The sequence below is a fragment of the Bidens hawaiensis genome, unplaced genomic scaffold, assembly GCF_021521415.1.
Source record: "Bidens hawaiensis isolate Kalapana, Puna unplaced genomic scaffold, B.hawaiensis_p1.1 tig00001206_1, whole genome shotgun sequence".
In the NCBI taxonomy this organism is placed as follows: domain Eukaryota; kingdom Viridiplantae; phylum Streptophyta; class Magnoliopsida; order Asterales; family Asteraceae; genus Bidens; species Bidens hawaiensis.
In genome coordinates this window covers 4101453-4117222 of record NW_027491069.1, presented here as the reverse complement: position 1 = coordinate 4117222, position 15770 = coordinate 4101453, and the positions used below count along the sequence as shown (strand labels likewise).

The following is a 15770-nucleotide window of genomic DNA, read 5'->3' as shown; positions in this document are numbered from 1 at the left end:
ATGCATCATTCAAACTCGACCGTTGGATCCCCGTCACTTTCTACGGCCAAAACATCATCACCCAACACCCACCCACACAACACAATTAACCACCATAGCTCCGCCTCCACCTCCACCTCCACCTCCGCCCTGAAACCCTCGTTGACCCTAGTCAACAACAATGTACCACCCCGACGACTTCACCACCGGCCTCCAAGACGGCCTCCGCCTTGCCAAGCGCATATACTACGGTAACGACCGCTCCGTGGCCGCCCCCAAACCGATCACCGCCATGGAGAAGGCCACGCGGTCGCTTTACCCGACGTCTCCGATGGTGTACGCCGTCATCTACGACCCCGCGATTGTCGATAACCCTGATATGCCGAGTTATCAGCCGCATGTGCACGGACGGTGTGATCCGCCTGCGTTGATTCCGCTCCAGATGAATGCGATCTCGTTTGAGATTGATTGTTATTTGGACACCGCGTTTGTCACGATGAGCGGGTCGTGGCGTGTGCATTGTGTCACGGGGAATGCTGATTGCGGTTGTCGTGTTGCGGTTCCTATGGGTGAAGAGGTATTGAAAGATAATTGGCACCGAAACCTAACAAACACGAAAAGATAATTAGGGATACAATTAATGCAATGTCCCTTCAATTTGTAGAATGATGATCAACTATATAATATATAAGAGCAAAATACAGATAAATACAAGGAAACATAATCAAATACGATCTAATGATATATTCTATAATATTTTATAATACAATTGAATCAAACAATTGTGAAAAGTGAGTTCACATTGTTTGAATTTTGTTGTTTTTTTCAGAGTTTTGAACTTAGTTTATGTATCATTTGCTAACAGGGTTCAATTCTAGGTGCGGAGGTTGAAGTAGCACGAAAAACATGTTCAACTGAACTAGCTCCGGTTCCAGTGGATGTAAATAGAGAGAACGAAAGCGAAAGCATACCCGAAGCTGAAGATGGAGGTCTTTTGAAACCACACATATTTACTTTGACAGTACCACAGGTTAACACATGTATAAACAAACTATCAAACAAAGATCTTTTAGTTTCCCTTTGTATAATCGGTTAGGATATTATTGAAGTTTCATGATATTTTTTTTGCAGGTTGATGGCGGTTCGATTCTTTCTGTTAAAGTTAGATGGTCACAGAAGGTTGTTTATAAAAACGGTGAGTTCATATTGAATGTGCCTTATAGCTTCCCGGAGTATGTTACTCCTGCTTCGAAGAAACTCCCCAAATTTGAAAAGATACAACTAAATGTTAATTGTGGCGGGAGTGATGCTATCGCGTGTAACACAACCAGTCATCCATTAAAGGTGTGATTTCAATCAATCTTTGATTAGTTCATGCTCTTTAATCTTACCATGAGAGAGACTTGCTGACTTGCTGCACTCTAGGAACGAAAAGAAGGACCGGGAAAGTTGAATTTGTTATATGAAGCACAAGTTATCACATGGTCGAGTATAGATTTTGTCTTCAAATACCATGTAAGATTATCATAAAAGTTGTGTGGACTTTGGACATATAAGTTTTAAAAGTTTACAGCTGAAGTGATATGGTCATCAATATGTTTCAGGCTTCTACGCCCAATCCATTTGGTAGGGTCCTCTTGAAGCCTCCATCAACACAAAGTAGCGATCAAAGCGAAATATTTTCCTTATATCTTTTTGCAGGACCTGATAAGAGACGAAAGGTTGGTTCAAAATCTGTTGATTTGATTGTATTTGAATGTTAATATTTGCAATTTATTTGATAGGTGTTCAGGAAAGAAGTTGTATTTGTGGTTGATATAAGTGAAAGCATGAAAGGGAACACAATTGAGGTTACGAAGAATGCGCTGATTGCAGCACTCACAAAGTTAGATCAAGATGACTCGTTTTGTATAATGGCATTCAACGATCAGACTCACTTATATTCACCGACTTTGGAGTTAGCGACTCATGAATCACTCGAAAAAGCAAACGAGTGGATTAACACACGGTTCATTGCCAGTGGTGGGACAAACATGTCACTTGCTTTAGATCAGGTTATTGCTTGTTACTAAAGGTGATTTATCTATGATGTTCAACATGTTTAATTTCAAATATCAGCTTTGTCGATTTTCAGGCCCTAGAGATACTCTCACTCTCGGGGACCAACAAGTCGATTCCTATGGTTTTCTTTATCACTGATGGGGCTGTCGAAAATGAAAGACAGATCTGCGAAGTTATGCAGAAACAACAAAGCATCAAAGGGTCAGATCTGTTTCCGCGTATTCACACGTTTGGTATAGGTAAATCTTATGATTCATGGAATCATGTAAGCACAAATAAATAATATCATTGAGGTCTCATTATCTTGCCATCTTGTTAACTTGCAGGTTCATTCTGCAATCATTACTTCTTGCGAATGCTTGCTATGATGAGCAAGGGCCATTATGATGCCTCTTATGACGCAGGTATCTGATACAAACATGGTTCTTTTAGTTGAGGCTAATTTGTAGGAGGTTGAGTAGTGGGCAGTTTTTTATTAACTGCAGAAAGATTAGTATTAATAGTTTGACATTTGTTTGTAATAGGGATGGATATTATTATTATAGAATTAGGGTTTCTTTAACCTTGTGTTTAGAGAATTGCCATCTCGAATTGGCTAATCAGAGATCAAGCCAATCTCGAATGTGGCTAGTTATGTTAGTTTCATTACTTTAGATTTCCGGTTTCTATCAGTATCTCTCTCATCCTTTTCACGTAATTTTTCGTTTTAAGTGTTTAAACACGATTCTGATTATTGTGGATATGTGTTTGGTCAGATTCGATTGAAACTCAAATGCAAATATGGGTATCTAAAGCTACTTCTTCAATCATGGCCAACATTGTAATCGATTGTCCGGATGATCTGGAAGTATGCTGTTCATGCACCACCCTTTTTTTTTCTCTCTGGTTTGTGGTTGCATTTCATCATTTTCACTCACATCATTTTCACAGATTTATCCTTCAACCATTCCAGATGTTTGTTATGATAGACCATTGATCATATCAGGGAGATACAAAGGCAACTTCCCTGACAAACTGGAAGCTAAAGGCACCCTTGCTGATATGACCAATTTCATTATTGACATAGAAGTACAACACACACAAGACATACCTCTTGAAAAGGTATCAACTTTAATGCTTAAAATTTATGAAAACAAGAAACCAAGTTAGACTTTTATTATTATTATGATCTATCAGGTTCTTGCAAAGAAACAGATTGAAGCATACACCACACAGGCATGGTTATCACAAGATAAAAGCCTTGAGGATAAGGTCAACAACATAAAGCAACTTTTGGACTTTAAATTGAATATGTTTCAATGAATAATACTTCTTTAGATTTAATGTTTTGTGGGCAGGTAACAAAGATCAGCTTACAAACTGGTACTGTGTCTGAATATACACAAATGATCTTGTTAAAGACAGAACCACAAGTTAAACCTTCCAAAACTGGGAAAAAACAGGCAACCTTTTGTAAACTTTTCTTTCATTTGTTCATATCAGAGTGAATATTATGTTGTATAAATACCTGTAGGGAAAAAAGGAGCCTGATCAAGAAATTCTGAAAACCGAAAGAATTAACGTGTTGCGTCAGTTAGGGCTAGGGTTTGGTGACATGGTTGCAACATTTGAAAACATCCCACCAGGTTTCGGACCGAGGCCACCGAGCCATGCAGACAAGTTTGTTAAAGGGGCTGGTAATTGCTGTGTAGATTTGTTTGGCAAATGCTGTTGTATGTGCTGCATTCAAGCTTGTTCCAAAATCAACAATGGTTGTTCGGTTGTGTTGACCCAAATATGTGGTGTGTTGACCTGTACCGCCTGCTGTGAATGAAACTTGAAGCTAAAATATGGCGTGCTATGGTGAAAAAGCAGGATCGTGTATGCGAGTTTGTAAAAAGAATACAAGATGGCATGTACGAAAACAGTGGGACTTGATTACCCGATCCGCATTGTAAATAATGAAACGTATGGAATAAGGAACCGATCGGCATGTAAAAGGAAATAATATACAGTTAAAACTGTTTCTTATTCATGTTTATATTCCTCAACACTTACTTCAGAAGATTTTACAGTTCTGTTTCTAGAAACTTCTTTGTTTTCCTCGACTCTTACTTCGAGTGTTTCTTTATCGTCATCAGTTGACCCGTCAGACACGACTCTTGTAACATCTTTTTCATATTCATCAACTTCAATTTCTGATTTGTTATCATCGTCACCGACCCTGTCAGACACGACTCTTGTAACATCTTTTTCATATTCATCAACATCAACTTCTGATTTGTTATCATCGTCACCAACCCCGCCAGACACGACTCTTGTAACATCTTTTTCATATTCATCAACCTCAACTTCTGATTTATTATCATCGTCACCAACCGACAAATGATGGATTGTTTCTTGAATCTTTGTCATACCTTTGCCGACAGGTTCGATTGCTTGATTTATGGTCAGTTTAACATCATCAACAACCTACAAACACCAATAGACATGTAAGAACTTTATTTGGTAAATTTGATTTGTTTTTTGTGTCACATGAGACTTGCATGCTGACTGCCTTCAACAACTATTTCCTGCACACTTTCTGCCAAACTTGTTCCCGGAGCCTCGACTTTTGTTTCTGTTTTTTCAACAATAGCTGGTTTTTCTTCATCACCTTCTTCTACTTTCACAACTTCTTTGATTGTTTTGGTGGATATGTTTCCATACTCAGATATAGGCAAATAATGGTACCGTTTTGCTGAGAACACAAAAACATGAGCAACAGCTGCAATCGCCATCTGTTGGGGATAACAATACTTAAATAGTTAAACTATCGAACAATTTTATAAGTAGTTTAAAATAGTAGCAAAGAAACTAACTTCAATACAGATCAAAAAGTCCTGCAACTCGGTTTCAAAGTGTCCCCAGTTTGGTAGAACTTCATAGTAACATAATAATGCAATGCCAACACCTTGCCACCACGTCGCAAAAACAATGGCTTTAAAACTGATGAATTTTGCAAGGGGTCGTATTGGTTGAAGCTTTTCATGAGTCACATGGTAGAATTTCACCAGGCAGTATAATGCCCACATCTGGCTGAAGTTTATTACAACAGCAATATGAAAAATGGGGAGTACCTGCAATCAGGCCAGTATTACATTTTTTGAAAATTAATAGAAATTTATTGAGATTTTAGTTATGAAAAATGGTCAAATACTTACCCGTAATACCATTTGAACTCGCCATTACCGTATGCTCCCAAAAGCTCTAATACCATTGCCAAAAACGAAGTGAACGTCTTTAAAATCATCTAATACACACAAAAAAAAAATACAAATATTATAATGTATCAAATAAGGTATTGGTTATGATGGGGAGTGTTCAATACATAACCAATATTAAGTACAGAACTTGAGAACCTCATGAAGACATGTATCACAGTTGAAACAATATCTACAAGTGCTTACGCAGATTTCTAGTTATGATATACACATATGTTTTAATAAAGAGACGGTTTTGTAACTAACATATTGTACTAGTCCAAATTTCTCTATTTGTAGCAATCCTTCACCAAGAGCACGCGGTTGTCTGAAGAACTTGCATAACGATGTTCGGTTCAAATCCTTCCCATCTAACAACGGCTTTTTCAGCAGCGTTTCTTTCTCGTCCTCAAGTAATTCAACAACTTTCCTTTCACCACCTAAGATAATAGCATTCCCATCACTAAATAGGTTTAACTAACACGTATATACGTATATAACGTCTCTTCTTACCAAGACATGCAATCAAATAACTTCCAAAGGAATATAGAGCAAACGCTTCATAGCAACTTCTTAATATGTCACAAGCAACGGCAAACTTCGGTTTCCACAAGGAAAAAATCTGGCCAACAACAACATGATTATTAATTAACTACTTCACACTTTTGTTTCTTTGGATTAGTGTCACAACAATCATTTTAGTATAACTGGATTTACTCGTTTAATGATGGATACGTACCGACTCGGTGGCATAGACTGGAACCATAAAGAGAACATTTTTGCTCCTATGGAAACATAACCATAAGATTTACAAAAACAACATGCGAATGTAAGTTGTAGAGTGTAGACTAGTGATACATTATTATGAGACATACTAACCTCAGGATTGGTGTAAAATTTGAGGTGCTGAACAATGGTAACAGATGATAGAATCAAGGCTATTAGGACAAAGCATGGTGCAATAATAATGGCTATTGTGTGGTAATCTCTCTCGGAATCACGCCCGCTAACATCATTCGATTCATCAAACAAAACTTCTGCAACAAAATTTTGAACTGAATTCCAAGTTTCAGATGACAGAAGTCGAAATATGCTGGTTCCAAGCTATGTTACATACAGTTATAGCATAAATTTAAATGTTAGAAGCCGGAATATAAAGGTGTAAAGGATGGAAATAGAGGTATAGAATAGGGATAAACACATTCAGTTAAAATTGGTAGACACGTTAACCGTAACCATAACAGAATGGTTTTCGATTTCCGATTATGGTTCACTTTTGTCAAGGCTAGAATTAAGTACGTATATATATATCATTTAATTGTTTGTACTAAAACGGGATGATTTTAGAAAGAAGAAGGCGACAATTGTTAATTACTTTAGTTTTGAGTAGTGAATTCAAATCAAATGAATAATAAAAAGATATAATTTACAGCAAGCAACTGACCTGTGGTATGGTATTGAAAAAGCGTCAAATAGGAAGCCTTCACGTTGAGGAATTGAAACCCTAAATTGGGTAATAAACTAATAATAATAATAATAATGCATCCATACATGTGTGAATTAGTTTAGAAGACGAGTCGACGGATATGCATCAGGGACGTGGTTCTTCACCCTGAACCGGAAATGGACGTGTCAACCGCATGGGAATTAGAGAGTGACACGTTGCCGTTTAATTTGTCCTATCATATGTACTTGCTGCTACTTTTGTTTTATTATATTTTTATTTTATTCCAAACAACAAATTTCATTAACCGAAAGAATGGAGGCCACCAACCTAGATAAAGCTGCCCAGACTACTTGTCACTTGCTTGAAAAATTTTTGTTGGATTTTGGCTCGGTTTAGAAGTGAGTCGTTCAATTAAAACCAAGCCAAGCACAAGCAAAGCTTTGCTCAGTTTGGTTTGGTTCGTTTTATTCAAATTATTTTTTGTTTATTAGTTTTATACATACATAAAAAAGTATACTATTTTTTTTTTTAGTTTTTAACATTTCTCTCTTTTGTATTGACTTCAAAGTTCAAGTTAAACCCTAACCGCTTGTTTTATATATGTTTTGTTGTTAACTTTGAGGTTTAGAGATTTTGAAGTTGGAAGTTTAGACATTTTAGAGTTAAAACTCTTGAATTAATGATATTTTGAAGTTTTATAAATTTAAAATTGAAAACTTTGTACGAAATCAAGCAAAACCAAGTCGCCCGGTTTCAAACCAAACCAAGTTCAAGCATAAAAATATCACTCGTTTATTTAAATTCAATTCACTCGGTTTGGTTTGCTTTCAAACGAAACCAAATATGAGCAAGTCTGCGTTCGGTTCAACTCGGTTCGTGAATAACCCTACACCAACCTGATATAGAAGCTAGCGAGAGGAACACAAACAACAAACAGAAACATAGAATTGCGAGAAAATTATAATTTTTGTTCTTTTGAATTAACTAAATTATGGAACTAGTCCTTTTCAAAAATAACTTTCTCTTTTTTTCATTTATATGCATGTTTGGCTAGGTTTTAGAAATTTACACCAACATATATTAAGTTTTTCAATTATGTAACCTCATGTGTACTACACATGAGAACATTTTTATCTTTTTACACTTTAAATACTATATGTGACTAAAATTCATAAATATTTATATTCTTTTGAGACTAAAATTAAGTATTCACAATTTCATACATATAATGCTTAAGAGTGTTGATTTCAGTGTAGAGTTCTTTAACAATTAATGATTCTTTTGATTAACCTAAAGTATTTAATAGACAGAACATTAAAAAATGTGTATACACCTCGAAATTTAAAAATAAAAACTAACCTCTATGCTATTCTTGATGCTTTTAGACTAATTTGCATATGGGTCCTACTAGGAACATTCAAACACCCTCCAATATGTCCCTTATACGGGGAGTTATACAGCCCTATTGTAACATCTCGAATTTTTCGTATTTGTTTAAACCGATTCAAAAATGTAATTCGAATCTTTTGAACTAATTAAAACTTGTATTTAACTTATTTTATAATTTCATAACTTTCAATCATGCCAAATAATCCTTAGAAACCTTTAAAATCGCTTAAAATGGCTAAAAATCGCATTTTCAGGAACTACAGGGACTAATTTTGTCAATTCTTTCCTATTTTCGATTAATTAACGAAACTTAAACTCTAAGAAATGTTATAGCTGGTCCAATTTCGTTTTCTTGGTGTCCGAGCCAAATTTTGTTAATTATTGTACTAAATTTTCTCATTAAATAGCTTATTTTGTTTCATAATTTGTTTTTAGCATCCAAATCGTTTTTTTTGTATAAATCAAATAAATTAAGGTCCAAGAAAACTAATATAATTAAAATACATGTCCATATACATAACCCCTTGATCAAGAACGAAATCTACAGCTTATTTCATTGATTTAGTCATTAAATGCTTATTCAGTTTCCTAAACGAGTAAATTAACCTTAATTAGTTCGTTTTAATTAGGGGTGTTCTTCGGGTTCGTTTTTTGGGTTTCAGGTTTTTCGGGTTGGGTTCTTCGGGTTTCAAAATTTTGAATCTTGACCTGAAACCCACCCCAAATCTCTCATGGGTTTTTCGGGTTCGGGTTTTTTCGGGTTGGGTTAATCGGGTTTCGAGTATCCTAGAAAACAAACAAACAAAAGAAAAAAAACAAAAAAACAAAAAAAAAATTAAAAACTACAATGCTAAAATTAAAACAAGATATTCTTCTTTACTTATAACACAAATAATTATATAAAAAACCAACATAACTTGATAAAACAATTCAAAAGAAGAGTAAAACTAACTCGAGTCTTAATCGTATTCAATCGGGCGTGATTTTGTTGTTCGATTTCGATTGCTATTAGTAATAAACAGAAAACATACATTAATAATAAACAATCGATCCATAATAGTTAGAATGACAACAGTCGATCAGAGCTAGATTATGATAACTTTAGTGGTTAAGACTTAGCTTCTTATACATAAAAATATATTTAATTTTGAAACTAGAAGTTTCTTCGGGTTTTTCGGGTTGACCCGAAACTCATAAATCAAACCCGAGAACCAACCCAAATTACTTCGGTTCGGGTTCGGGTTAGTATTTTTTCGGGTTTGGGTTCTTCGGGTCGGGTTAGTTCGGTTTCGGGTACGGGTTTTTCGGGTCGGGTTTCGGGTAAAAGTGACAGCCCTAGTTTTAGTGTTTCCTATATAAACAATCCTTATAATCTCTGCCATAAACTTTCCCTAAACTCTAATTAACATTACCCAGCTGTCACCTACCTTTAATCTTCATAAACTTATTCGGTTTGGCCATTGTTCTTGAAGAAACACGCTTGAAGTTTGACTTTGCTTATCAATCGACCTTTGACTCATCTTCTTGATCGATCCTTTCACTTTCCAGGTAAGTTGTAAACATAGGAATCGTTCATATATATTCTCTAGTCAATAACCTTCAATCAATTTCAGTGGTTGAAGGGTGTTGATTGGTCAATTCGTTTAAAACTCTTTAAAGGGCAAAACAGTCAACAAGTTTGACTTTACATTTTCTCATACTTCTGATCTGATTCAACGTTCGGTCTAGAAGACTTTTATTCTCGTAACGAAATTTTAAGGCTACTGATCAAAACCCGACTTCCGACTCGCTGTTCAAATTCTGGTCAGTACCAGCTCGCTTAAATCTTAAATATAACGTAACTTGAGTTCTAAACGTCCGTTTGGATTGATTCAAGTGGCCACGAGTTCGTTTTTACTTATATTATCATATCTCAAAGTTTCAGGTTCTGATAATTTATCTTGCTCGACGCGTAGTGGACAACTCGCTTAATCTTTAGTTCGTTTATCTTAATTAATAATCACTTGCCTTTCATCTAAGGTGAGTTTTATCATTCCCCTATTTTACTCAGTTTTCTAAAACATTTTGGGGGACATATGCGTATATCATACTATATATATATATATATCAAAAATAGCAAACGTGTAATTGTGTGTGATTAATCAGATATACTTGTTATGTGCTTACTTGTTTATGTGCATTTGTTTGACATATTCCCTTGTGGAGGGTTCTCATTGACCAACGCCCGATTCGCTTGGAAACGGTCTTACTATTATTTGCTCATGGTTTATTAGCGGCGCCCGATTCGCTTGGCAATGGTTTAATCGACAACTTATTTGCTCATGGTTTGATTTCATTACCACATTTATTACGTTTTGCTTATTTCTCTTATTTATTATATTAACATTATTTTATTACAAAACTGGTGGTAAACTCACTCAACATGTGTTGTTGACAAACTCTGTTTTCTACGCATATGCAGTCATGAGTTGTAGTTCGGACACTTAGAAAGACATTAGGGTTATTGAAGACAAACATAAATTTAACTTGTTATATATACCTTTATTTGAATTGTTTGTTGTATTTGAATATTGTGTGCACATTTGAAATAAAATAATTAAATAGATATTGTCACATTTATATTATGATAGTATCTTCGAGCTGTGAGCAATCGAAGCACGCCCCAGCATTTCCGCCTTAGGTTGGAGTGTGACACCCATACGCCCTGTATAGTCATATACGGGACATATTGATGTTTTTTTTAACGAAAATGGGGTGGTATCCCTAGAACTCTCCTTGAAGAAACATTCAAAAATGAAAATGAGTGAAAATATAAAATGAATATCATATTGATTTTATTGGTTCTATATCAAACTTTTAATAGGATGTGTAAATGGAAAGTTTAAAGAAACATACAAAGTGAAAACCAGTGAAAATATAAAATGAACAGCATATTGATTTTATTGGTTCGATATCAAACTGTATCAAAAGCATTGAAAATACCAAAAATACAAATAGAATGGTACCGATACCGAAAATATTAGAAATGAATACCGCACCAATTATGTTAGTTACGATTAGGTACCCGATACGAAGTTGCTCATCTCTACAAGAAATATCTTACATGTCTTTTCCTTAAAAAAAAAATACACAGCGTATGATAGGGTGAAAAAAGGGAATACGACCGTATGACCTTTTCTCACCTTATGACACGACCCATTCCTTTATCAGAGGTTACATAATTTATTTCTTTCTTAGTCAAAAAATTATACGACCCATATGATTTGATCCTCATACGACCTATATGATATTTTTTCATCACTTCATACAGCTCGTATGACTATCAAAACGACGTGTTTGGTTGCTTGTTGCCTTGTCAGATCACTCACATGCATCGTGTATTTTGTTGGTGGCCATATTAAAATTATTATTACTTTTTATTTTTATTTTTTTAATAATATAAGAGAGAACTTCAGTGTTGGTCCTTGTGGTTTTTTAAAATTATCAATTTTGATCTAATAGTTTATTTTGGGCTTTTATAGTACAATACTTTCATTTGACTATCAATTTTAGTCCACCACATTAACGACATCCACCAACCGTTAGTTAATAAAACTTCGAGGGTTTTTTTTGTCCTTTTCACATACTTTTAATCATACAATGTCATATTAGCAAAAACATTATATGGTCAATTGGACTGTAAATGAAGACTTGTTTGACATAATACCGTAGGGTTGTAAACGAAACGAACGTCCTACGAATCGTTTGGCTGGAAGTTTTTTTATATTTGTTCATTTAATAAATGAACGAACATGAACATAAAAATTTTGTTCGGTAAGTTTAACGAACGAACATGAACAGATGTCGCGCTCGTTCAGTAGTGTTCGTGAACAGTTCAGTAACGTGTTTGTTTGCGTCCGCTCGGCTACATCCGTTTACATACATCCAACTAGGTTCGTAACTCATTTATGCACGTCCAATTAGGTTCATCAATTAACAATTTTATGTATTTGTTTTTCTACTATTTCAAATTAATATGTAATCGGTTACTATTACAATTATTATTTGTTATGACATTATATGATTAAAAGTTTGTAAAAAGAAAAAAAAAAAGAAAAAAACCCTCAAAACTATAGTAACTAACGGTTGATAGAAGAAGTTACTAGATTAAGCTAAAACTAATAGTCAAAATAAAAATATTGTTCCGTAAAAACCTAAAATAAACCATTAGAAGTTCTCTTCTAACATATAAAGATTAAAGGGGTGTTTGGAAATCCTTATAAAAACTCTTTACAACTTTTCAATAAGTTCATAAACTACAAAAGCATAACTTATTTATTTTTTCCTCTCATACAAAAACAATCCCAAACACTTTATCCCTTTAAAAAAGAAAAAAATGAAAAAAAGTGAAAAATACACCCACTAAAAATGAAGAGGGTGTTTGGAATTAAATTATAACTAGCATTTCGACCCCGCGTTGCGGGGGGTTGTGAAACCATAGGCAAATACATATACAAAAAAAACGGCATTTCATCGAATACATATAAAAAAAACGGCATTTCATCGAACACATGGTGCACACCAGAACCAAAACAACAATTGAGTCGATTTTGACGAACTTAAATGCGTCGCGGGGCCTTGCACGCACCAAAACAAAAAACGATCCCATTTTTTATTTTGCTTTATTCAATTATTCAATACCATTTTGAGCATTTGACTTTACCAATTCATCCACTGTTGTCAAGATTTGACTTATCCTTCACTTCAAGGTATTGAGGGGTTGTTTTAACTGTTCATGTGATTTAAAACACGAAGAATCGTTCGGCAGTGAAGTGAAAGGCAAAGAGAAGAGAATCTTGATAACAAATTCTTGGTAAACAATTTTGAAATTATGATATTTCCAAATTTCCAATAGTCGTTTATCAAATTGTTTTAACTGAAAACTATTTAGACACAAACCAAATCAGCACTTCTTATAGAACGACCTGATTTGTTGAATCCAACAATCGTCTGAAGAACATAAGGGGGTGTTTGGTAGAGGGATTTGATTGGGGAGAAATGGAATTAGAAATATTTCTTTTGTTTGTTTTCCACTTTTCATTTCTATTTCTCTAAAACTAGAGAATTCCATTTCTCTTTAAAACAAAGAGAAATCCATTTCTCAGCAGCCTCCTCATAGCATGTCACCACCTCGTCTCCGGCCACCACCTCGTCTCCGACCACCACCCCGTCTCCGGCCACCACCTCGTCTCCAAGTCTGCAACCGCCACCTCGTCTCCAAGTCTGCAACCACCACCCCGTCTCCGCCGTTCGCAGTGGTGAACACAGAGATGGTAACCGGTTGTAGGTTGCAGGTGGTACGGGTGAACGGAGATTAGGGTTTCAAGTGGTGGTTCGTGGTAGGTTAGGGTTTTCAGATGGTCGGGTGATTGTGGTCGCAGGTGGGTGACAGTGGTGGTGGAAATCGGCGGTGGTCGCAGGTGGCTTCTGATTATCATCATCATCATCATCATCATCGCCACCACAACCACCACCACAAAATCTCCAAAGAGGCAGTGATGACAGATCTGAGCCTCCTTTTTCTATATCTTATGTTCCAAAAATTTGAATATTTTTAATTTCTTGTGTACTGTGGTTGAAGAAGGGGATTTGGTGGCGGCAGCCGGTGGTGGTGGGCTGTGGTGGTGGTGCTGGTGGTGTGGGGCTGTGGTGGTGGGGCTGTGGTGGTGGTGCTGTGGTGGTGGGGCTGCGGTGGTGAGTGGTGTCAGGTTGGGTGGAGGTGGGGTTGGGTATGGTAGAGTTCTCTGTTTATTTTCTCGTGTACCAAACAAGAGAAATGATTCTCATTCTCCATACCAATTCTCTTTCTCTACAATTCCATTTCCATTTCTATTTTCTCTCATTTTCCATTCTCTGTACCAAACACCCCCTAAGTCTCATCGAATACGGTTTTACACATCGGACTAACAGGAAAAATCAAGATGAATGTCTAAGAAACGAAAAATTAGTGTTATGCAACACAATGATCTGTTTAATAATTAATGAAAACAATGGACACTAAAAAATTGACTCGGACATGCTAAGTAGCTGATAATAATCATAGCCGACTAAGACAATTCGTCATTACCATCGCCAACAAAGTACAGCTCAGTGCCGCCATAGCTGCAACCGAGGTTGCCACTGTCACACCCCAACCTAAGGCGGAAATGCCGGGGCGTGATCCGATTGCTCACAGCTCGAAGATACTATCATATATAAAATGTGACAATATCTAATTAATTATTTAATTTAAATAATACACAATATTCAAATACAACAACACAATTCAAATAAATAAATACAATCAATTAAATTTAAGTTTGTCTTCAATATAACCCGGAGGTCTTTCTAAGTATCCATCATTCAACTCAGTCAACCTGCATATGCGTATAAAATGGAGTTTTGGTCAACAACACATGTTGAGTGAGTTTACCACCAGTTTTGCAATAAAGTAAGGATAATATAATAAATAAGCAAAACGTAATAAATGCGGCAATGAAATCAACCATAAGCATATAAGTTGTCGATTAAACCACTGCCAAGCGAATCGGACGCCGGTAAATCAACCATAAGCATATAAGAATAAGACTGTTGCCAAGCGAATCTGGCGGTGGTCAATAATAAGAACCCAATACATGGGGATATGATGGACCTCTCCGAATACGAATGCGCACATAAGCAAGTAAGCACATAACAAGTATATTTGATCAATCACGCACAATTACACGTTTGCTATTTTTGATATATATGTATATATAGATATGTATGTATAGCATGATATACGCATATGTCCCCAAAACGTTTGTGAAAATTGAGTAAAATAGGGGAATGATAAAACTCACCTGATCGATTAAGCCAAACGGGAATTATTACGACAAGAAAGCGATAATCACGATCTTCGAGAATTACCGACAAGAATCCTAATTAAATGACATTACGAGTGAATTATAGATGATATAATACAAAAATGAATTTAGGATTCGATATGATTTGAGTTACAATTATGTTTGGTACGTTATGGATTGAACGATTGATCTCTACGGATTATTGTTATTTTTTAATTATAATAATCATGGTTTGTCATAAATCGGGTTTGCAAATAATTAGTTTAAATAAATATGAGTCGAGATCTTCTATAAAAATATACGTTTAAATATATAATTATCTTAAAATTTATATCTTGGAAATCTTAACGTAATTTGATGGTTAAATATAATTAACACTTTTAAATACGTTAATGCGTTTATAATGATTTTGTTTAAAATAAATAATACATACATATATACATATATATATATATATTTATATATATACATACATAATATATATTTATTAAGTATGATGAATTTATAAAGACATTTTTACAACGAGAAGCATAACATCAGCGTCGGTTTTTAATAAAATAATAATAATGATTTGTTATTAATAAAGTCTATGTGTATATATATGTGTGTGTGTATATATCATCATCATCATCATCATCATCGTACTCAGTATATCCCACCAATAGCAATGTTATGGTAGGGTCTGAGGAGGGTAAGATGTAGACAGCCTTACCTCTATTCCATAGGGATAGAGAGGCTGCTTCCGGTGAGACCCCCGGCTCGATAATAGTTTTGCATCAAGCCTTGGACATAAGGCACATAGCACTCAAT

At 35.3% G+C, this 15770-nt stretch overlaps 2 protein-coding genes across 2 annotated transcripts; one reads left to right on the top strand and one right to left on the bottom strand.

Moving 5' to 3' along the window:
- The first annotated feature begins 226 nt into the window (after window positions 1-226).
- LOC143565334 (uncharacterized) lies at window positions 227-3853 on the top strand. The gene is made up of 12 exons (XM_077052331.1): window positions 227-556; window positions 845-1009; window positions 1111-1323; window positions 1584-1700; window positions 1764-2033; window positions 2114-2279; window positions 2367-2444; window positions 2796-2887; window positions 2971-3141; window positions 3217-3291; window positions 3378-3482; window positions 3554-3853. The coding sequence occupies exons 1-12, from the start codon at window positions 272-274 to the stop codon at window positions 3851-3853; spliced, it is 2037 nt and encodes a 678-aa protein (XP_076908446.1). The 5' UTR covers window positions 227-271.
- On the bottom strand, window positions 3723-14236 carry LOC143565324 (protein LAZ1 homolog 2-like). The gene is made up of 9 exons (XM_077052323.1): window positions 14204-14236; window positions 6133-6365; window positions 6001-6046; window positions 5775-5883; window positions 5529-5701; window positions 5220-5311; window positions 4881-5127; window positions 4566-4799; window positions 3723-4491 (listed from the first exon to the last, which is right to left on the bottom strand). The coding sequence occupies exons 1-9, from the start codon at window positions 14234-14236 to the stop codon at window positions 4048-4050; spliced, it is 1611 nt and encodes a 536-aa protein (XP_076908438.1). The 3' UTR covers window positions 3723-4047.
- Window positions 14237-15770: the final 1534 nt, after the last annotated feature.